The 24,489-nt window shown below is 45.4% G+C and overlaps 1 protein-coding gene across 5 annotated transcripts in view; it reads right to left on the bottom strand.

The window, feature by feature from the left end:
- MARCHF2 (membrane associated ring-CH-type finger 2) overlaps positions 1–22,905 on the bottom strand; it is an 87,545-nt gene extending 64,640 nt beyond the window's left edge. Inside the window, exons 1-2 of one of the 5 annotated variants that reach the window (XM_038383978.2) lie at positions 22,741–22,846; positions 146–236 (exon numbers count right to left, since the gene is read on the bottom strand). Coding sequence is in view for 1 of the 5 variants with exons in the window: in XM_043502460.1 (XP_043358395.1) it covers positions 22,667–22,890 (224 nt within the window). In the remaining 4 variants the exon portion in view is untranslated. Of the gene's footprint in view, positions 1–145; positions 237–10,719; positions 10,725–12,164; positions 12,175–22,666 lie in introns of those variants that run through there. The other 4 variants (XM_043502462.1, XM_043502460.1, XM_038383977.2 and 1 more) reach the window with 4 other exon arrangements.
- Positions 22,906–24,489: the final 1,584 nt, after the last annotated feature.

Below are 24,489 nucleotides of genomic sequence, written 5' to 3'. Positions count from 1 at the left end.
CAGCTATCTAGAGACCTTTCCTCCACATCCTCACAGGAATCTTCCCAACCCACCGCCCAAACCAGTTTCCACTGAATTTAACAGGAGCCTTTTCAAAGACTTTAATGTGAACTGGATTTGGCTATTTGTCTTTGAATCAACTCACCTCTACCACGTTTGGGACTAGAAGTACATGTTTGTAACATCCTCTCTTTTTTTTCCCCTCTTTTAAAAAGAGACACAGGATCTCCCAGAGTCTAAAGAAGCAAAAAAGAAATCCCATCATAGATAATGTCATTTGCATGATTATCAAACTAGCTATTTTGCAAATAATAAAAATGCATTCTTTTAAGTTTTTAAAATTTATTTTACCTAAATGGGTGAAAAATATATGCTCTTACTGGAAAGGTCAGTTAGAGTTGCTCAGCCAAAACCTCTCTTTCTTTGTTTCAAATCAGGAGAAAAATGCCCCCTTTGTGCATTTGTACAAGACCCTTTATTCCCTCCTCACATCCCGAGGATATTTAACATTGGATTTCTTCATGTTCTGCATCTTGCTGAAATACATGCAGCACAGAATCTTCCCCACCTCTCTGCCTCTATTCAGTGCTGCAGGGGAATTGACACACATTACAGTCTGCAAGGAAACGAGTGGTCTGTCACACATTATTTGGGATTTTCTCGGCATGGTCATGGCAGGGTCTAGTGTGAAGTCACTGCTTTAATATGTATCTGACGAATGCCACCCAATAAATGCAAAGGAAAAGCAGTTAGTATTTCACAGCTACAGTTAGTGGGGAAATAACTGAAATCCAAAGATAACATCTCTAGAGCACTCCAATTCCAATTCCAAACTCAGGTGAACAATTTGCATGCAAAGCCAAGTTTATCCCTTTCCTGACTTCCTAAGGATCTCAACCTCCTCTACACACACTCTCCTCAAGAATTTCCACAGCTCATCATACCCAAACCCAGTCCTATCATGGGAACACCAAGGAGCGAGAGCCAGGGTGAGTGACAAGTGCTGTTTTCAAAAAACACACCCTTCTTTTCAGTCACCCATGGCTTTCTCTAACAGCCCTTTGCAGCTGAAATTTTCCATGCTCAATGTCTGCCCAGAGATTTTTTTTTTTTTTAAAGTTTACAAAATAAGATCATCTCAGCACTTTGAGTTCTGTGAGGGTGAATAAAGGTCTCCACAATGTTACAGATGGGAGTTTTGCATACTCAACACCTAAACAGATCTGCAGCAAAAATGACTTGGTTTGTAGAGCTCCCTCAGATTTTAAAAGGGCTAAACCACGTGTGTTAGAAATTCAGCTCAGCAGTGCAAGTTACATCTAGGATTTCAGAATTCTCACACACATACAGCGAGATTAGGTGGTTCTCAGATAAGCACTTTTTGTTTTTTAATTTTATTGTAAAGCTGTTTGGGGCAAGGACTGAGCTTCTCTTTGTACAGCACCCAGCACATAGTAAGAGCCACTGTGAATAAACCACAAGTAATACTTCTCCCCCTATTCCCCACCCCAATATAAATCTTCAGTTGCTGGAGTCAGAACAATGGATCTGGTTCCCACTTTGTGACTGACCTGGTGCAGTGGGAGGAGTGGTTACAAATAGCCAAGCTCTGTGACTGAATGTCTATGGCAGGGGTGGCCAAACTTTGGCTCATGAGCCACATGTGGCTTTTACTGTTTAAGTGTGGCTCGTGGAACCCCCATGTCTCTCACCATTCTCCATCTACCAGAAAGGGGGCGGGAGGAGCTCTGGACCTCTGCCTTGCAGCAGGGTGGTGAGATAGGGGTTTCTGAGCAGTGGGAAGGGGGAGGGGTGTCTCAGGGCTTCAGCTCTCCGGGGTGCACCTGCTGGGGCTCGGGGCTTCAGCAGGAGCAGGGCTGAAGCTCCGAGCCCTGGCAGGTGTGCCCCGGCTCTCAAATTTCTGAAGCTTGTTGTATGTGGCTCGGAGGGTCAGTGAGTTTGGTCATCCCTGGTCTATGGATTGGACAAGCCAGGCAAATCTTTCAAAGACTACTGTTCCCTCCACCAGAAGGCTCCATGACCTACACAGGAAGGAGCAGAGGGCAAGGAGCCAAGACATCCTGAGTTCTATTTCCATCACTGACTAGCCTTAATATTTGCATGGGAACTTTTAGGCTTTACAAGAGCCTTATGAAATAGGCAGTTATTACACCTAAATGGTGAAATTGCAGAACAGAGGATAAGTGGCCTGCTCAAAGTCACAGAAAGCAAAACCAGAACCAGGATTAGAAGAGTCAGGAAATGAAGTGCTAAGGCTGGAAGCATCTTCCAGCAATGAGGAATTCTTTAGGTATATGAGAAGGGAGATTGTTTGTGCACTGCACAGCATGTCCACACCAGAGATATCTGGCACATCTACACTATGGCAGATGCACTGCAGCAATATCGTATAGCACTTATATTGGTGTAGCTTACTCTGGTTTCAAAGCAGGATAAATTGCATTGGTTCCAACCCATTTTACCTGGATGAAGTTCTTCTGTATTTTGGGAGTGGAGAAGGGGGCTGCACAGAGTGCTACCTTAGTGTATCAATACCAGAAACAAACTCTACGTTCAGGCAATGTTACAGTGGTGATTAGCGGCGAAATCCTCCTTGCCTTACTCACTTGAGCAGTCCCATTTGTGTAAATAAAGTGAGCAAGATTTGACACCTGAATACAATAAAGTCGGGAAATGTTTAAGTTCCAGTAACATTAACTCAACCACGTTGCATACGTGCAGTACAGCGTTTCTGTGTGCAACGTAATATACATTGTGTGCAGCATGTCTAAGTTAACATTGCCACTGGAAGCTGCACTTGAAATTTGACTTTTTTTAATCCAAATTACAATTGACACCAGGGATGGGGGTGGGGTGGTGTCAAATGTCTTTCCAAAAATCAGTTTAATCTAACCTGAGACTGCAGACACTAAGTGCCTTAATCATAATCATGTAGTTACTGCATGGTGTCACTATAGAGCAGAGTCAAGTACCTTAATTGTGCACTTCCCTACCTCAATATGCTTGGATTGCTTTTAAAATTAAACCATAACTGGATTTCCTGATGTTTGTTTTTTGGAATAATTACAACTAACCTATGATTTTTTTTACCCTAAAATACTGGTAATTTCATAAATCTCTGCTCTCAACCTTAAACTCCATCTTAACATGGTTTTATTCAAGAATACACTAGAAAGGGCTGCATTCTTTGCTGCATGTAACAGTAAGAGTACTACATACATACACACAGCGGCTATAGAAGATAAAATCAGACCCTGGCAAAAGTCAAATTCTGGAGCGTCTTCCACAGATCCCTCTGCCTTTGGGTTTCTTAAGAGGGGAAGGCTGTTTTGAAATGGTCATCATCACCACTCCCACCCTGTGCAACTGATGGAGCTGTGGTAGATCCAGGCAGGTTCTCACAAAACCATGTTTTTGCAGATTTCTATAGCGCCCTATTGCCATGTGAGGAGGTTTTGGTTCATTCCTCCCCCTTATTCCACCATGTGCACGTGTGTGTGTTTCCAGACAGTCCTATGGTCAGAAAGCTTCAGAACTGGTTTAACCCAACTACAAACACTGGTCCCAAACTGCTGCAGAGAGTTTTGTGGTTGTGATTAATGATTCAGGATATAGCTTCAAAAAACTGTTCATCAACATGACTCATCTGGCTTAGCCCACCACGTCATACTCTGAAAGCATTTGAAGAGATAGCTGGCCGGGCCCCACACACATTTATACATAAATAATTTTAATACGTCTTTTAAACATTGTTACAAACACGTACTCAGTAACACACACAAAGGAGGGATTGCCATCAGGAGATTACTACAGTGAAACAAAAATGGAAGTTGCAGGAAAATACACCTGGAATTTTCAGGTCTCCAGATACTGGTTAGCTCAAACTTGTAAGTCATAAGAATAATATGGACCCAGAATGAGCGTGCAATTGAGCATCTTTCAGTATGAAGATAATAGTTCAATAGTGCTTTATGACATCAATCCAGTCATTAAAGCTCAGGACAATAACTTACATTTGTACAGCAGAGACTAACAAATTTGTTTGAGCATAAGCTTTCGTAAGCTACAACTCACTTCACACGAAAGCTTATTCTCAAATAAATTTGTTAGTCTCTAAGGTGCCACAAGTACTCCTTTTCTTTTTGCGAATACAGACTAACACGGCTGCTACTCTGAAATTTGTACAGCAAGCTCTCAGCCTGAAGGATCTCAAAGTATTTTTCAAGTTCTGTAGAGTACATCCATGGGGTAATTACTCACTACGCCACTTCTGGATTTCCTGGCTTGTGTTTATTTAATGCAACATTAAGGTTGAGAATCTAAATGCACAAGAATCAGGACCTTCACAGAGTTAAGATTCCCATCATTAACTCACTTCTTTAGGCACTGCTTCATAGCAGTAAGTCACAGAAGGATAGAGCTGACCCAAAGCTCACTGAAGCCAAGGGAACAAGTGTCCCACTGACTCAGTATACTTTTTATCAAGCCTTAGCGAACGAAGAGGCTTTGCCAGCACACCTTGCAGGCTCCAAAGGCAATGCCCACAGACTTAATGCCATAAGCTACTATATTTTTTCAGCAAGGGCTAAAAATTTTGCCTCACTCATGGAGTGAAATTTCAAATAGTCATAACAAATTACTCCAAAATCAGCTTCATGATCTTCTGAAGAAATAGCAAGCACTTTAGGGCAGGAACTGTCACTTTCTATGTGTTTGTATATCACCTAGCAATCTGGCCTGGCTGGCTTCTAAAAGCTGTCACAGTGTTAGTGTTCAGTAGTAATAAAATTAGGCCTGCCTATCTTGCAGTGGGGACAGATGACTACAACCTGTAGTTCCTAGAGAGGCCACTTTAGAGATATGTTCCAGAGAATGTTTGAAGACTTGATTTATTTAAATTCTGGTCAGGCTTCAAATGAGCTTGTTTTCCAAACACAGACGAAGACAATCTTCCAAAGAGAGTACACTCTTAAAAAGTTTAGAAAAACTAACTTGTCAAGCTCAAGGTTTGGCAGGATTTGATTTGTATTGTGTTTCAGTTTTTATGGGCAATATTGATCATTTATAAGCAATACATTTTGTTACCAGTTTGAAACCTACATTTAGATATTTTTTCCAAATTACTTTATTTCAGTCTATTTCATTTAGTTGGATTTCAATTGTCTGTTTCTGGAAAGTAGCAGCTGCCTGCAGGTTGCAGTGTATTTTATTACTGCACTGTCACAGAGCTTGTAATGCATATTTACACACAGCACTCCCTTTTGCTCTTCAATTTGGAGTCTACTGGGTATTCACACAGTGTACGCTTATTCCATAGGGGGGGGAAGAGATTTTCTTGAAATCATCTTATATTTATATTGGTGGCTATAGCACAACCCTCTCCCTGGATCAGTTTTTTGGGATGCAGTCCAAATTGATAAATACTTACATTTATTAATTAAAACTGCACCAAATGGAAACTGTCTCACTAGAAGAACTATGCTGTCATTACTATGGTTCAATAATAATTTCAAAGCAGTTACAGTTAACTAAGTATTTTAAGTGAACCAGACCTATTGTCGTCTCTTTGCATAACACTATTTAGATGCTGATAGGCCTTCATCTTCATAAAACATGAGCTGAGTACTGTTCAGTTGTCCAATCACGTTCACACCCCTGTAGTTAATATGTTTACACTTTCCCAACATAGCAACACGCATTCATCTATTACTGTTCCTAGCTAGATATATAGAATGTTAGGAACCGTTAGGAAAAGGACAGATAAGACGACAGAAAATATCATAATGGCTCGATATAAATCCATGGTATGCCCACATCTTGAATACTGAGTGCAGATCTGGTCACCACATCTCAAAAAAGATATTAAATTGGAAAAGGTACAGAGAAGGGCAACAAACATTATTAGGGGTATGGAGCAGCTTCTGTATGAGGCGAGATTAAAAAGTTTTGGACTGTTCAGCTTGGAAAAGAGATGACTCAGGGCGTGTCTATATTTACCTCCGGAGCGATCAATCCAGCGGGGGTCAATTTATCGCATCTAGTGAAGACGCGATAAATCGACGGCCGAGCACTCTCCCGTCGACTCCTGAGCGAGAAGCGTAGGCGGAGTCCACGGGGAGCATCAGCAGTCTACCTATCGCAGTCTACCTATACCCTATCGTTATTCATGTAGCTGAAGTTGCGTAACTTAGATCGATCCCCCCTAGTGTAGACCAGGCCTAAGAGGGGATATGATACAGACCTATAAAATCACGACAGGTGTGGAGAAAGTTAATAAGGAAATGTTATTTACTCCTTCACATAACACAAGAACTAGGGGTCACACAATGAAATTAAAAGGCATCAGGTTTAACAGAAACAAAAGGAAGTACTTCTTCACACAATGCACATTCAGCCTGTGGAAACTCATTGCCAGGGGATCTTGTGAAGGCCAAAACTATAACAGGGTTCCAAAAAGAACTAGATAAGGTCATGGAGGATAGGTCCATCAATGGCAATTAGCCAGGATGGTCAGGACTGCAACACCACACTCCGAGTGTCCCTAGCCTCTGTTTCCCAGAAACTGGCAGTGGATGACAGGGGATGCATCACTTGATGATTGACTGTTCTGTTGATTCCCTCTGAAACACCTGGCATTGGCCACTGGTGCAAGACAAGATACTGGACTAGATGGACCATTGGTCTGATCCAGTATGGATGTTCTTATCTAGTTGTACCTATGCCAACAGATCTATACCAGCAGAGGGCTTATTCCCCTTCACCTAGCAACATAACTATGCTGAGAAGGTGGAGGATTTTATAGTAGGACACAAAATTAAGCCAGGCTGTGCCAGCAGATTGCAAGTTTTGACAGTAGAACTTTCTAGTGTAGGCCAGGCCTAACTCCCCCTCAACTTCCTCCATTAAGGAGATTGTATGATAGGAGGACTCCTAGGGATCATGGGATATGTAGTTTGCTGCTGCTGTGCACTCACAGAAGCCACAGAATATTCATTAGAAATGGATTAAATATTTGCATCAAAACTCAAAAATAAGCTGTGTCTGAGATGTCTGAAAATGGTATTAAGTCAGTTCACCTGAGAAACCAGAGAATTTGCCTGCCCAGGGAGGCCTGGGCCAAGCCTGAGGATGAAGGCCCAAAGGTAAAGTGCCAGGGAAGGAGGGAGGAGCCAAGGAGAAGGAAATTGGTGGGTTCCTCCTTGGAGTCTGAACTCTAGCTTCCAAGAAAACTTCTAAGGGCTGGTTCACTTCCAGTCCCTATGAAAACTGGAATGAGTTTATGAACCAAACCCTGCAGGATTCATACTGCCCTAACATTCATCCCTGTGGTGGTTTCTATCAGTAAGATGAGGAAATAAGGAACAATGTTTCTATGCTGTAAGGACTCCCTACGTGTCAGAGACCAAGTATACAAGTGATTTTTTCGGTATATGACAATCAGTACAATAGAATATCAGGGTTGGAAGGGACCTCAGGAGGTCATCTAGTCCAACCCCCTGCTCAAAGCAGGACCAATCCCCAACTAAATCATCCCAGCCCGGGCTTTGTCACGCCTGATCTTAAAAACCTCAAAAGGAAGGAGATTCCACCACCTCCCTAGGTAACGCATTCAGTGTTTTACCACCCTCCTAGTGAGAAAGTTTTTCCTAATATCCAACCTGAACCTCCCCCACTGCAACTTGAGACCATTACTCCTCATTCTGTCATCTGCTACCGCTGAGAACAGTCTAGATCCATCCTCTTTGGAACCCCCTTTCAGGTAGTTGAAAGCAGCTATCAAATCCCCCCTCATTCTTCTCTTCTGCAGACTAAACAATCCCAGTTCCCTCAGCCTCTCCTCATAACTCACGTGTTCCAGTCCCCTAATCATTTTTGTTGCCTTCCGCTGGATGCTTTCCAATTTTTTCACATCCTTCTTGTAGTGTGGGGCCCAAAACTGGACACAGGACTCCAGATGAGGCCTCACTAATGTCAAATAGAAGGGAACGATCACATCTCTCGATCTGCTGGCAATGCCCCTACTTATACATCCCAAAATGCCATTGGCCTTCCTGGCAACAAGGGCACACTGTTGACTCACATCCAGCTTCTCGTCCACTGTAAGCCCTAGATCTTTTTCTGCAGAACTGCTGCCTAGCCATTCGGTCCCTAGACAAGATGAGGTTCAAACTTCTAACATTGGAAGATCAACACCTAATTGAAAAGAAAACTGACTAAATGGGTGAGTTATTATGATTTATATTTGAAAGAGATTAGACCATGCCTGATGGAAGTGCCAAAGTTAGACGCATGCTTAATTCTGATAACGTCTCAGAAGGGCCATCTACCAGAACATCATAACTGAGGAGAGTTCTCTGCTCTTTCTTTCTATAGTAGCATATTATATGGTAATCACCAACACCTGGAATGAAGAAATACAACAGTAGGAGAGGTTCCCAGGTAAACTGGAACCAAATTCAGCCAAACTTTACAAGAAAACAACTGAAAATAGAGACAGCCAGCCACCTGCTCCGTTAGTGATCAATTAGAGAACACCAACTTTGGAGATGAATAGTAAGGTTCACTTGGAGACAAACTATAAAATGAACTGAACTGGAATCCTCATCCACAACAAAGGTGTCCTGGACACTTGCTAATGTAGAACTACAGTTCTCATTTATACAAGTTCCTGCACTCCTATTGGCTGTGGGCGCACCATTTACATAATTGACACATGGTTATTTCTCAATAGCCATATAGCAGTGGTTCTCAACCTGCAGCTCGTGGCCACAATGGTAAATAGGTTGAGAACCACTGCCATCTAGTATGTGATTTCCTAAACTGCTGCCTACTATTATTAGTCTGAATGCAATTTACATAATTACAGTACAAAAATAACTATACAATTAATTTTGAATATATAAGTCTTTCTGCACTGAATGTATTTTGAAACCATTTTCCACCAAACACACACACTTAGCTTCACTCGCCCAGCAACTGGAGCGCTCTAAAATGTACATGCAGTTTTATTAACTGTCCTCATTTACTTACAAATGAGATTTAGGGTCCTATGTCACAGAGGCAAATGGGCTTTTGAGACTATAACATTTTCACTTATTTCCCCCTCTCTCACACACGTTCCCGCCCTACTGCCAGGAAGCCAAGCCTCTCCTCTCCAACATTATAATCACAATTGGAAATCTCATTCTCTCCCTCCCTGTTCTATTTGTAATATATTTGATTAACTGGAAATGCCATGTATTCTGGGGATAAAAGCCTTGCTGATTTGCACGGAGGGAACAACAGAGATAAGGGAAAAGTTTGGGGGCAGCACATTAACGGAGGGAGGGGGCCTAAAATAATTTTAATTTACCTGTCAAATTGCTGAAAGCCTGTTCTTTTAAAAAAAAAAAAAAAAAAAAGAATAGTTTCCCTTAAAAAGTGAATAAAAAGTTCAGAATTATGAACAGCCACAGGTAGTAAGTGTTAAAGAATGCAAGACAGTTTCCCATACAGCCCCATTACCTGTATCTGATAATTCTAGCTTTCTGAAACTCTCAGCTTTTGGGTCAAGTTTTTCCATGCTTGATATCTTCCCCAAATTAAAATGTTTTTGGAAATTTGTCATTTTTGAGACATTATATTAAAAAAAAATGTTGTTCTTCCTACTGTCCAAAAGTCGTAACAATTGTTGGACAGACTATGACTGAGCCATATTTGCACCTGAAATTTGTCTCACACTTGGCCTTTTCATACACGGTCCATGTGTTCTCAAAAAGAAAAGGAGTACTTGTGGCACCTTAAAGACTAACAAATTTATTTGAGCATAAACTTTCGTGAGCTACAGCTCACTTCATCGGATGCCATCGATATTTGAGCATAAGCTCACGAAAGCTTATGCTCAAATAAATTTGTTAGTCTCTAAGGTGCCACAAGTACTCCTTTTCTTTTTGCGAATACAGACTAACATGGCTGCTACTCTGAAACCAGTCCATGTGTTGCAAAAGTTAAAATACCGATTATGAACAAAGCTGCTTGTTTGCCCAGGCCAAAAAAAAAAAATTGGAAGTGTCACTGTTTTGTCACAGGAAAAATAAAAAGTCATATGTTAGTTAAAAATGGGGAAGGCATGGCTCAACTGTATTTTAATTTTGTATTGTTGTCCATGGAAAATTCTGAAGAAAGTCATTTATTCATGAGACTCCAGCCAATAGGAGCAGTTTCAGAAGAAACCAAACCAGGGACTGTTGCACTGGGGTGGAGGGAGGAGAGGAGGGCAAAATGGAGCCTAGACGGGATCACTCTTCCTCTGACCCACAACTGTACAGGGGAGACTGTCATACTCTGAAAGAAAAGGAGTATTTTGGCACCTGATAGACTAACAAATTTATCTGAGCATAAGCATCTGATGAAGTGGGCTGTAGCTCACAAAAAGCTTATGCTCAAATAAATTTGTTGTGGCACCTTAGAGACTAAGTACTCCTTTTCTTTTTGCGAATACAGACTAACACGGCTGCTACTGTGAAACCTGTCATATTCTGGAGGCACTAGGACCCAGGTGGTCCTTAGTTGGGGGAAAAACTGCAGAGAGGAACCAACCAGCCAGAGGCTCCATCCGGAAGGAGCAGAATCTGCCATAGCAGGGACATTTGAGAGGTAAAGAACTTCCTACTGCCCTGTGCTGACAGGCAGTTTGCTCCAAGCCTTCCCCTCCCTCACAGTCCCTTCACCTCAGCTTCATTCCATGCCTGCTCCTCTTACCCTCTCCTTCTCTACCCCCACTCACCTCTCTTCCCTTCCCATTTAGCTGATCCCTTCCTAACTAAATCCATCCCCTCTAAAATGTGAAACTAACATGCCATTTGATGCCCTCATGTTGGTCCCTCTGCTGGTCCCCACCTTGTCTCTCTCTGGTCTATTTAGATTCTACCCTGAAGACATGACAAACTGTCTATTGCTTTGTTGATACTGTGCCTTGCACAATGGGAGCCATTCTTGGTTGATCCGTAGGCACTACTGTAATAAACATGATTAATAGTTTACAAAAAATATAGTTTAAACCACTTTCATAATCTTTATGAGTTAAAACTATTAAAAATCCTATGCACTACCTCAGATGATACTGGGTGAAAGCTGTAGACTAATAGAGGCATCTTGCCCAGCAGTAAGCTGGGTGGGGTAACAAGGGTCAGCATTTGTTATAACAAAACCGTAAGAGTCAGAGGTCTATATTGATAGAAGTGAGTAGTGATTTTGGATGCCCCCCCCAAACACTGAAGCACCCATAATCACTAGTCAATTTTGAAAATATAGGCCACGTTTTTTTTTTTTTTTTTTTGCCAGAGAACTCATTGCTGTGACAAAAAGAAAAGGAGTACTTGTGGCACCTTAGAGACTAACAAATTTATTAGAGCATAAGCTTTCGTGAGCTACAGCTCACTTCATCGGATGCATTTGGTGGAAAAAACAGAGGGGAGATTTATATGCACACACAGAGAACATGAAACAATGGGTTTATCATACAATGGGTTTTACAGTGTGTATGATTCATGTTCTCTGTGTGTGTATCATACACACTGTAAAACCCATTGTATGATAAACCCATTGTTTCATGTTCTCTGTGTGTGCATATAAATCTCCCCTCTGTTTTTTCCACCAAATGCATCCGATGAAGTGAGCTGTAGCTCACGAAAGCTTATGCTCTAATAAATTTGTTAGTCTCTAAGGTGCCACAAGTACTCCTTTTCTTTTTGCGAATACAGACTAACACGGCTACTACTCTGAAACCTGTCATTGCTGTGACAGTCATTCAGCTTTACTTAAGAGTATCTGAAACTTCCCCGACCCGTCTGCAGAAGAAAATCATGTTTCAGTTTATTATTTGTAATATGGTAGCACTTAAAAGTCCCAACAAAGGTCAGGACCCTGTTGTGCCAGATGCTGTACAAACATACAGTGACAGATAGTCCCTGCCCCAGAGAGTTTATAATTCATGGTGGTATAAGCTTCTGCATGCTACCTGGCTCACCCATGCAGCAGAAGGATCTTCCCATGCAGACATCAGAACTTTCATCTCCAATTCCACACCTCACCCCACCCAGAGGAAAGTGACATAATCATCACACCCACCGGAGGCATATGTATTATCTGTGTTGCAGTAGAACCAGGAGCACCAGTCTTGGACCAGAGCCCAGAGTGCTAAGTTCTGTACAAACACAGAATAAAGAACGTGGTGGCATCTTCCCCCAGAAAACAGAACTCCTTTTCCTCACTTGGATCAAAGCAGGAGAGGTAAGTGATGCAGAATCACAGAACCCAACTTTGAGCTCCATTACCAGGTGCCAGTATGTGTACAATCAATTGCACAATGCATCAAGTAGCCTGACTACCACCGCTTCTGGGGGGTGCTTTCAGAGCTCCTGCATGACCTTCCACGGCCACACGGACTTTGATGCCTGCCCATGTCTATGAGTCAAAGCCAATTTTCCTGATAATCTGCCGCCTACTTCCTAACTCCCACACCAGATTGCCCTCCCTTCAGATTTTTAAAGGGGCCACAGGAGCTGCTCTGGATCTTACAATATCCATATTTGATGGTGTGTGCTGCACTAATGTCTACAGCAGGTCTGGTGATCTTCAGAAAGTCCACGGGAATTCAAAGCTGAGAAGTGGAGTTGGAATCATGGTGTGAAACTTTGGGAGCAGTGTAGTAGCAGGAAGCCAACTTGTGGCAGATTTTTTGGGAGCCAGTAGGGCCATGTGGACTCCTGAATGGAAATTCACTCATTACGCCAAGAGGAAGTGCTACGAGCTTGGGATTGTTATATGTATTTTTCACACAAAGAAGTTGAATCACTGATATTAAATGAAAAAACTTAGTTCAACCTTATCTTTATAATGTAACTATACATCCACACACACTCTAACCCTGCAACCTTAACAGTGCATAATAAGTTTATGTCTTAAAGAGTCAATATTAAGGCTGTCCATACAAACCTTACCTCAGTTCCACTTTGTGCATGTATCACGATACAAACTGCAAAAAGAAAAGGAGTACTTGTGGCACCTTAGCGACTAACAAATTTATTTGAGCATAAGCTTTCGTGAGCTACAGCTTCATCGGAATGCATCCGATGAAGTGAGCTGTAGCTCACGAAAGCTTATGCTCTAATAAATTTGTTAGTCTCTAAGGTGCCACAAGTACTCCTTTTCTTTTTGCGAATACAGACTAACACAGCTGCTACTCTGATACAAACTGCATGATCACATATTAGTTCTCAGATTCAATATTTTCTTTAAATACACTTGTATAGCATCTTGTACTATCCATCTATGCCAGATTGACTGAAGGTAATTTAAAATGATGAGTACACAGAAAAACATAAGTCACACTTCATCTGCTGTACAAGAAACAGCAAACAGTATTAAGTGTTAGCATACACAGGAAATTACCATTAACTTACAATATTAACACTTTCCATAAGCTATGTACCAATCATCTTTCATTAACACATCTGTTTTTATACAACTACTACTTAATATAGTAACCTAAGGAAAACAATTTTATGTTAGAACTTTTTTGGAAAGAATTTAGTTTTCAGTTTATTTACATCAGTCCTCTTAAGACTATGCCAATGACTTTTAAATCAGTAGCCAGTGGACCATATCCTACAGTACAAGGTCCCTTTGCCAGGGCACCCCCAGGGCTGTGCACCAGCATTCTGCTCTGGGGGTATGTGGCTGTTCCTGTACACCTGCCCAGTCTCAAAAGGCTCAGGTGGAGGGTTGAGCCCCAGATAGTCCACCCCTTCCAAGGCTTGTCACTAAACACAAACCAATTGCCCCTCAGATGTGGTAAAGTTCTCTTCTGTAAAGCTGGGGGCCCAACTGGGCTCACTGGCTAGTGTAAAGGCATCACAAGTGGATCCACAACAGGCCCGCCCTTCCTTCCTTCCTCCTGGGAGGGGTCACCAGGCAGTGATCATCTGAGCACTTTTTTGCTCCAGGAGCTGAATACCGGAGACCTACTCTTCTCAGAAGTGTGCCACTGACTGAACTTGGCTTCTCACTTTTAAGCTCTTCCTTCAAATTCTGACGTTTCTCACAGGTGCGCTGACAGGGCAGGGCACCCTTAGCCATGGACGGTGCATGAGCCCCTGCTTCGGGGAGAGTAGCCATGAGGCCTTGCCCCTTCCACCCGAGACAGATCCCATCCCCCGCAATGCCTGCCAGAGCCCTGAGCGAACAGCTGGAGGAGCCCCGGCCCGCTTGCTGGCCCCAGTGCAAGGCTGCTCGCTGGCCCCAGCCACCTGCTGGCATATGGATGGAGCTGAGCTGGCACCAGCTTTAGGAAGAGTGCGCAGTGTGGGTAGGGCCAAGGCTTGGCTTAGGAAAGGCTTAGCCTCCCCTGGCCTATTATATCTCCTGCCCATGCCCGGAGCTCACATTAGCTTGTTAACTCTGTGTTGCCCAGTGTGGGGTTTGTACACCCCACCACAGCTAGCAATGAGATCACCTATTGGGACTGACGAGGTGGTCACCTGACAAAGGGCCTGGAAGGTTAAAAAAAGGACAGGACCTCTTTGTTCCTTCAGCTTTAGCTGGTGAAAATGGCTGAAGAGAGGAGCTGCATGTAGGGCCCAAAGGGGAAGCCTGCTCCTCTGAATAAAGAGAACCTCCAAGAACTCCCAAGGGAAGGGTGAGCTAGCCTGGGGCACTGCATTTAGGATGTTTGAAGTTTTTAAATGATCTGTACTCTCTTATGCTTTATTTGTTAACTAAAGAACAATGGTGTTATACTCTTTTATACAGAATTCTGTGCGTGTTAAGTGTTACTCCTACCCCCAGCCCCCCCCCCCCCCCCCCCCGAAGAGGAGAGACAGAAGGCTCACACCTTGGGTGGTGTTCTGGGAGAGACTGTGTTTAAGCTACAGGTTTGTTTTGCATTTAATTAATCTGAGGATGCTCCCGTGAACTGGGTAACAGCCAACCTCATTCTCTGAGCTTGTTCAGCCAAGAAGCATACTGATACCTTACAAAAAAGGAAAGCCCCTCAAGTATACTTCTTTTTTAAAAAAAGCTTAGCCACACAGACAGTTCGCAGCATGCATGCTTGTACAGGCTTGGGTAAGTCTGGGTTAGGATACACATACATAGTATAAAGAAAAGGAGTACTTGTGGCACCTTAGAGACTAACAAATTTATTAGAGCATAAGCTTTCGTGAGCTACAGCTCACTTAATCGGATGCTGTAGCTCACGAAAGCTTATGCTCCAATAAATTTTAGTCTCTAAGGTGCCACAAGTACTCCTTTTCTTTTTGCGAATACAGACTAACATGGCTGCTACTCTGAAACATACATAGTATGTATCCTAAAGATGGCTTAGCCATCTCCTGTACTTACAGGAATCACAGACTCCTTTCATCATTTGTACCTGCTGTGGCTCCCTTCGACATCCACAACCCCATCTCTCCTGTGTTATTCCAGTTTAGTCCACTGTGTCAAATGGACCCAAGATCAGAGGAGTCTGCGGGAGAAGATTCCATCACATCTCTATGATAGTTCTATACTGTAGAGCAGGGGTCGGCTACGTATGGCACGCATGCCAATTTTTAATGGCCCGCTGCTGTCTGCCGGGGACAGCAGCATGCAAATAAAAATCCTGCCCGACCCGGCCCACTCTTGTCCGCCCACTGCTCTCTCCTTGCAGGGCAGGCAAGCTTCCCCCTCCCTCCGCCGCTTCCCCCAGCGTGCAGGGTTCCTGCCCCTCCTTTTCTCCCTCCCTACAGCCGATCAGCTGACGGCCCTTGCTACTGAGGGGGAGAGGGAAAAACGGAGCCGCAGTGCGCTCTCTGCTCCGAGGACCTTGGGGAAGGGGATGGAATCGGCATATCCCCTCCAGCCCCCTACCATGAGCCGCTCAGGGCAGGGGGCACCCCCACGACTCCAGCCCAAACCCCCCAGCCCTCTGCCCTGAGCCCTGCACCTCCCCACACACCCCAGCCCCGTGCCCTGAGCCCTGCACCCCCCCACACATACCCAGCCCCCCCCCAACCCCTAGCCCTGACTCCTGCACTTCCCACATCCACACCCCCACCCCTCGCACCAAACGGGAGCTCCTGCACACACACACACACACACTCCCACCTGCACCCCTCGCACCAAATGGGAGCTACCCAGGTAAGTGCTCCACACCCAAACCTCCTGCCTGAACCCTGAGCCCCCTCCCTCATTCTAGCTCCTGGCCAGACCCTGCACCCCAACCTCCAGCTTGCTCCTTCACCCCCAGCCCTGTTCTCAGTGCACTCCCACCCTCATCTCAGTGCAGAGAGAGGAAGAGAATGGGCCAGAACCAGGAAGAAAGTAGGTACCTACTCTATGTGAACAGGGCCGAGACCCCAGACTGGCAGCGGGCTGAGCGGGGCCAGCAGACGGAACCCCAGACCGACAGTGGGCTGAGCCGCTCAGCCCACTGCTGGTCTGGGGTCCCAGCCGCCGGCCCCGCTCAGCTCACTGCCGGTCTGGGGTTCTGACTGCCGGCCTCTTGCCAGCTGGGGTCCCAGCCGCAGGCCCCGCTCAGCCTGCTGCCAGCCTAGGTGAACGGAACCCCAGGCCGGCAGCGGGCTGAGCGAACTGGCAGTGTAAGATCAGCATTTTAATTTAATTTTAAATGAAGCTTCTTAAACATTTTGAAAACCTTGTTTACATATGACAACAGTTTAGTTATATAATATATAGACTTATACAGAGAGACCTTCTAAAAAATGTTAAAATGTAGCATTGGCACGCAAAACCTTAAATTAAAGTGAATAAACGAAGACTCGGCACACCACTTCTGAAAGGTTGCTGACCCCTGCTGTAGAGTCTGCATGTCACGTGTGTCTGAATTAATAAAATCCTGGTAAAGTGGTCTTCTGCTCTGGTAGTCATTAGAAAGTCCATAACCCATAAGTGTATAATAAGAGTTGCTGGAGAGCTGTTCAGATTAACAGATCGCAAAAAAGAGTTATCCTCTTATGTCACAGTCTCCCCACCCAATAACCAATGTGTTCATATGACACCATCAGCTGTCCTGTGAGGAAGAAGTGCCTCTGATGTCACAAATCCACCATCCAGCCATAAGTTTATCACTGGAGCAAGGGACACAGAAGAGGAGAGAGAGCAGAGGACAATGGTGATGGAGAGCAATACTAAACAAGTTCTCTTGGAATGGGATACCTGCTAATCTTACAACATGGATTTACAGATTCCGAGTGTATGAACAATCAGCTGTATAAAGGGATGATTTAACTATTCATGATTGTGCTGGTTCTGAGCTAGGGCTGTTAAGAACTTGCGATCACAGAAAAAGCCCTTTGCAGGAGCTTGTAATAGGATTGTCAGTGGGTTGGGAGGCCTAGTGGTTAGCGTCCACTCAGTTGTGGGGTACTGATAGGGGAGCCCAGGCCCACCCACTCCACTGGACTCCAAACCAGGGCCCTAGGAGGGTCGGCAGCATTCGACCTCCGGGAACACCCTCTAAGTTACCCTCCCTGAGTCACTTCCTACCACTGCTTCTCTCCGCTTCTGGTCACAGATAGGGAAAAAGAAAAATGAAGAGGAAACCAAACAGTCAGCCCCAGCCAGGCTCAGCATACAGTCCTGGTACTAGTTGGGGGATAATCTCTGGTAAATTTATGGATATCTGTGTAGGTTCTTTTATTGTTTTTAGAAGGTTTTCACCGTAATGCTTTCATCTTAAGAATAAATGTGCTTGCTTAGAAAGAGCTGTGTGATAACTTGTGATGCTGGTGGCTACAGCTGATCATAGCCTTCAGATAGAAAGCAAGGCACAGATGCTAGGCTGTTTAAGCAGTCCGGCTTGCTGGGGAAATTACAGTCTAGGCAGGGAACTGTGCAGCCTGGAAATACCTTAGTCAGGAGAGAAAGAGAGATATGTCTCTGCCCAAGAGAGGTGATGGCTGAGAAGCTGGGAGCCCTCAAGGGACCACAAGAGGGGGAACATAGGTGCAACTTGTACTCAGACTTTAAGGTCAGAAGGGGCCATCATGATCTAGTCTGACCTCCTGCACATTGCAAGGCACAGAACCTCACCCGCCCACTCCTGTAATAGACCCATAACCTCTGACTGAGTTACTAAAGTCCTCAAATCATGGTTTAAAGATTTCAAGCTACAGAAAATCAGAAAATTTACACTAGTCTAAACTTGCAAGTGACCCGTGTCCTATGTTGCAGAGGAAGGTGAAACTGAGCCACGACAGGTAGTTCTACAAACAAGCACCTGTGTTTCTGTACTTTCGTAAACTTGATCAATTATGCCAGACAATTCTTTGTATGTCAACAGCAACACAGTCTGACAAATGAGATTCAGTACGAGTCCACAAAGACAGGAGGATACAACAGGCATACAAAACCAATTATAAGAAAAATCCTTTCAAATACAAACATAATATTTATGTCTGCATAAATTAAAGAACAAAGTATGAGTTTCCAAGTTCTTTCTTTGTTCAAGAAATGAGTATGATGCAGTGACACCAGACTGAAAGAGAAGAGGAAGATGTTATATTATCTTCCAAAACCTTTGTTACATATAGTATCCACATTAAATCATTAAGAGCCTACTTGTGTAATGTGTTGAAGCCTCCTGGAAAGAGATGAGCACCCTCAACTCCCATTGACTTTAATGGGAGTTGAAGATACTCAACACTTTTAAGGATTAGGCCCTAGATCTGCTTAAAAATATAGTGTAGGATACAAAATGTTTGATTCTTGTTTTCAAAAATTAAGCTAATTAACTGGATGTTAAACATGGTGTGTATGATGGCCCACATTTTAAGAGTTCATACACTGCTGAAAAAGTGTAACATAAGACTTCCTAGGAGGGGATAGAAACTGTTAGAATTATGTTAATTCTGGGAAAGCTACATTTTGAACAAAAATATGTAATCTCCATTTCCCTAAAAGAGGCCATCAGCATTAGGTCATAAGTGCCTCTTTCTGAAGGTATGCATGCGATGAAGTGAGCTGTAGCTCATGAAAGCTTATGCTCGAATAAATTCTTTAGTCTCTAAAGAGCCACAAGTCCTCCTTTTCTTTTTACAGTTACAGACTAACACGGCTGCTACTCGGAAACCTTTCTGAAGGATGTTTACATGAAAGATTTGGGGGCGGGGGGGGAAGAGTCCACTTGATTCATTGTTAAAACTCTGAGGTTGCCTGACTACACAGTTATACTAACAAGTAGTAGATTATCATCAGTCACAATACTTTGCATTGTATCACTTTTCTGAAGACCACAAACTTTAAGTCTCTGAACAGCCCAAGAGGCAGATGACCTTTTTATGCAGATGAGAAGACTGAGCCACAGCGAGCTAAATCAGTGACAGAACCCCACAATTTCCAGCTCTCTGTTCAGATTGCTAGACTACACACCACTGCAGGCTCAACTGTTTTTTCTAGCAGATAAGTCTTCTAGCACGTGGTCTCCAACATAAGAAGTCCCAATGTTTGTTTTCAGTAAAATTCTCATTAGAACAATCATAGAATCATAGAAGTGTAGGACTGGAAAGGACCTCAACCGATCATCTAATCCAGTCCCCTACACTCAAGGCAGGACTAAGTAATAACTAGACCATTCCTGACAGAAGTTTGTCTAACCTGATCTTAAAAGCCTCCCATGATTGAGATTCCACAACCTCCCTCGACCATTTGTTCCCGTGCTTACCTACCCTGACAATTGAGAAGTTTTTCCTACCATCCAACTTAAACCACCCTTGCTGCAATTTAAGACCATTGCTTCCTTTTTGTCCTATCCTCAGAGGTTAAGGGGAAAATTTTTTCACCCTCCTCCTTGTAACAATCTTTTATATGCTTGAAAACTGTTATGCCCCCACAATATTAAATTGTCCTCCAGAATCTCAGATTTTATTTTAGAAAAGGGGTGGGCTACACTGAAAAGTTACATTGGCTTAGCTTTGTCTCTCAGGGGAGTAAGAATTCCACACCCCTGAGCAAGATAAGTTAAATTATGGCAGTTGTCTTCCAAGCTCTGCCCATGTGAGATGCCAAAATAAGACACCACTCAGTATAAAGTGAGCAAATACTAAAATATGACTGTGCTGCTCTCTGAGCTTCCCTGGACTCCTTAAGCTGGGTTCTTCTTTGGTCAGGCTTCAACATGCCCATGCGCTTTGCTGGCCCCTTTGATTTAGTTCCTTCTTGATTGGGGGTGGAAAAGTAGGATGGTATCTTCTAAATGCCACCCCCTTGTGGCACAAAGGCTAGTTCTAAACTGGAAACTTGCTGTCCACACCAGCATTTTTGTCGGTCAGGGATATGTTTTTTCACACCCTTGACCGACAAAAGTTTTGCTGACAAAAGTGCTAGCGTAGACAAAGTCTTAACTACATCATTCAGGGGTTTGGATTTTTAAAATCTGAGCTTTTGGAGGACAAGATAAGAGGATTGGACCAGTATAGAGAGCAATATCCATCCTGACAACTCTGAATGAACTCAGTACCACCGCACATATACACACCTTAGATTGCTCTGAAACACATCTGGACACTACTTCTCAAACAGATCCTTGCCTATTCTACGTAGGGAAAGCCAGTGAACAACAATAGAGCCATACAATGGAAATTACAACTCCTTCAGAGAAGGCAACCTACCAGGCCCCTGGAGAATACAACAGTCTACCAGGTCTTAAAAAGCAAATCCTTGGTACCAACACACACTTCCTATTAGTGCCCTGTCTCCAGCCTTCCCCATTTAGCCATGCTGATATGGACTCTCCACAGTCAGGTTTCAATCCATGACCAGGGGGAGGGGGAGGAACAGCTCAGTGGTTTGAGCATTGGCCTGCTAAACCCAGAGTTATGAGTTCAATCCCTGAGGAGACCATTTAGGGATCTGGGGCAAAATTGGGGATTGGTCCTGCTTTGAGCAGGGGGTTGGACTAGATGACCTCCTGAGGTCCCTTCTCAACCATGATATTCTATGATTCTGTGTGACACAGAGACAAGCCCTAAAAGCTAGTCACCAACCTCTTTATGGCAACTGAAAGAGAAAAAACCTCAACACTGATACTATTCAGTCTCTTTGCAATGTTCAAGGCAGTCAATTACAAGTTGCTACTGACCTTACAAGACCTATCCTGAGTGGATGGTGCAGCATTGTCATTGCTGCAATAATTTCTCCTGATCTGGCCCCAGAGCGTAGCTGCTCCCCATCCCCAAGAGCATTCACATGTACAGATCAGCAGAAATCACTGCTGCCTCTGCCTCTTTTCCCTTCAATATGAGAACTCACGGATAAGTTGCAAGATAACATGGGCTCAATTGCCAAAAACATACCAACACCACCCAGCCTTGTATCTCCTCAGGAAACTTTATTGTCTGGACACCACCAGGTGTCATACTGCCTACGTGAAATCAAACACCTGGACAAAGGGAGGCTTGCTCATACTGACCCCAAGCTAGAGCTGAAAAGCAGAGGCCACTATGGAGAAATCAAGATGAATCTTACTGTATTTGGTGACAGAACCCCAGAGAAGTTTGCGAGAGCACTCAATTGAATTCTGACTATGCTGGAGTTTGCTGAGTGCTAAGAAAACAAGGTCCTACCCCCAGAAGTGTCCTACGATAAAAAAGCAACAACAACAGAAAGACAACACAATACTGAATGAGAGAGATCAAAAGGTCTAATCTAAATGTGAAGCTTGGAAAAACCTATGGCTTTTACTTCCCTACCACACAGGGGTATTGGGAGGAGAAATACGTTAAGGACTGTGAAGTGCTTTGAGATCTAATGAAAAAAAGGAAATGTAAGAGCTAAGCATTATTATATTACATATTTTAATCATGGAAAAAATTTACTTAAGACATCACACTATTTACTTTGTAGATGCTTGGAAGAGAGAGGTGTGAAAGCTTATCCAGCCTGGCAAAGGTGGGCATGTTAAAATTCAGACCAAGTACCATTGCCAGCATTAAAGGCAAAAGACCAGAACCTGAAATGGACGGGGGAACAACTACAGCTGGAAAGCAACCGTTAAACACTCTAACAGGCAGACAGGAATCCCAAATTTCACTGGGCAGCGAGACAGACTGACAGCCTAGTAGCCTCAGGGAAATGCTGGCACAACCAGCTCTTGTCCCTTGCCCCAGAGAACCTGCCTCAGCCTAGGGGAGCTCAGGGCAGGAAGTATCTAGCGTAGAGGCGAACTGACTTGACACTGTCCCTGCCAGCTACCCTGGGCCAGCGCAGCACCTCGGGCAGCGTGGGGGACGGGAGCAGCTTCTCCAACACCAGTTTGGGGCTCCAGAGCCCCCCAGACCGGCCCCCCTCCAGCTAGCCCTTGCCCCCAGTACTCCCCAACTACGCAGGGAAGATAGTCCCAAGCGGAGGCAAGCCCCCACCCTAGGAGGGCAGATGTTCTCTCCCTATGCCCCCAAGCCTCACATCCCCCGGTTCTACCCAGGAGGACTCCGCCCTCGCTTCCCTCCGATCCTGTCATTCCTTCCCCTGCTCCCCAGAATGCCCTCCCCGCAGGGTCCCCTCCGCTCCCCACCAATCCCCGCCCCTCCTCAGCTCCAGTCACCCCCCAGGCTCCACTCCGCCCTGCCCCCGCTCCCAGTTGCCCCCTCCCGCCATCGCAGTCACGCACCCCCCGCCTATAGGGCCCCCCTCACCGTCCCAGGAGCACCCAGGGCCTATCACACGACACCCGTCGGGCACTACCTGCCGGCCCCGGTGCTCCGGGCTGAGTCTCAGCGGGGCCTGAGCCGCCCCATACCCCGGCTCCAGCGGCCGCCGGACGCCGCCTACGGCCTCCCTCCTGCTGCCGCGGCGGACGGAGCAGCACAGGGGAATGGCCCCGCCCACACCCATACAGCCAATCCGCGCACGGGATTACACAGAAGGATAGACATCTCGCCCAATCGTCTGCCAGAACTGACTCTCGACGTCATGGCATTACCTTGACGGCTTCAGCCACTCGCTGCTCGCCGCCCGCGGCCCAGGGTGCCGAGGGGCGGGGCGGGGCGGGGCGGGGCGCCTCAGGCTCGGCCCCGCACCGGGCTGGAGCAGGGGCGGGGCCTGAACCCCTCTCCCCCCCACCTATCCGCGCCCCTCACTGCGGGGGGGGCTGCCTCAGGGAGCCGCTGCGAGGCGCGCGCGAGCAGCCAGGGCGAGGCCGGTGGGAGCGGGGCCCTCACAGGGCCTGGGGGCCGGGGCCCTGGCTAGGCCCACGACTGGGCCCTCGGGCTGCAGCCGAGCCGGGCTTGAGCCCCGGGCTTGAGCCCCAGGCAAGGCGGTGCAGCTGCGGCTGAGCTGCCCCCTCCTCCGCAGCCCCAGACCCGTGGGCAGTTTGGGGGTCGCAAAACTTCCCCACAGTAGAAAGCTTCCGGCAGGACAAGAGGAGGCCCCGGGCGCTTAACTCTGTGCCCCAGCACCTCTGGGGACCGGAGTTGGGCGGCTTCAGGGTGCCTGAGTGGGATGACTGCCAAGCGTTGCCTCACGGAGGTGAAGGACCTCCAGCTACTGCACTTCTTTCGCCCATTGAGGTGCTCTGAGGTTAACACTCGCCACTTCTTGTCTCAGTCTAAGCAAAGTTTGGAAGATTAGAGGTCTAGGCGGGTACGTGTCGAGCGGGCCCAGGAGATTAGCAGAACATCTTCCAGGGAGTTGCTGCCACATCCTCGGTTGGAGCAGAGAACTGACTGAATGTTAGCAGAATAGTTTAACTATTTCTCTTTGGTTGATGTTGCAAAAAGTCTAGCTGTGTGAGACCGCAGGCTTGGTAGATGCGCTGGAAGACAGTCATTGAACTCCCACTCGTGGTCCGGATGGAAACATGGAGGATGTGAGAATGGGCTCCCACACAAACCTTCAGTGGGTCTTTCCACCACCTGAGAGAGTCTTGTACCAGCTGAGGCTCTGTGATTAGTTTGGAAAGACCTTGTCTATTTGGGGTCTACATAGTTCTTACCCCAGCCTGAAGACATCTGAGGTGCAGTCTCACATGTGGTGTAACAAATATGGATGACAACATGTGGCCCAGGAGTTGTAGGCAGGGCCTTGCAGTTGTTTGAGGGCTGTGCTTTAGAGTAGAGATCAGGCTGGTCATAGTGAAGAAACTTTCCTTGGGGAGATAAGCCTGGTGGATGGGGACTCTAGTGTGGCTCTGATGAAGTCTATCCACCGGATTGGGGTTAGTGTAGACTTCCTTAGATTGATGCGAAAGCCCAGGAACTGAAATGGGGCTAGGGCCTTGGTGGTTGCTGACTGAGTCTCTTGGGTGGTGCAGCCCAGTAGGAGTGAGTCATCCAGATATGGAAAGACTGCAGTGCCCCACTGATGCAAGTGATCCACTACTCCTGAGAGGACCTTCATGAAAACCCTCACCACAGATAGCCCAAAGGGGAGGACATGATATTGGTAATATTCTGAGCCTATGACAAAGCATAGCAAGTGCTCATGGGAGAGGAA

The sequence above is a fragment of the Dermochelys coriacea genome, chromosome 25, assembly GCF_009764565.3.
Source record: "Dermochelys coriacea isolate rDerCor1 chromosome 25, rDerCor1.pri.v4, whole genome shotgun sequence".
Classification (NCBI taxonomy): Eukaryota; Metazoa; Chordata; order Testudines; family Dermochelyidae; genus Dermochelys; species Dermochelys coriacea.
The sequence above is the reverse complement of the archived record's forward strand: the minus strand, read 5'-3'. Positions and strand labels throughout refer to the sequence as shown.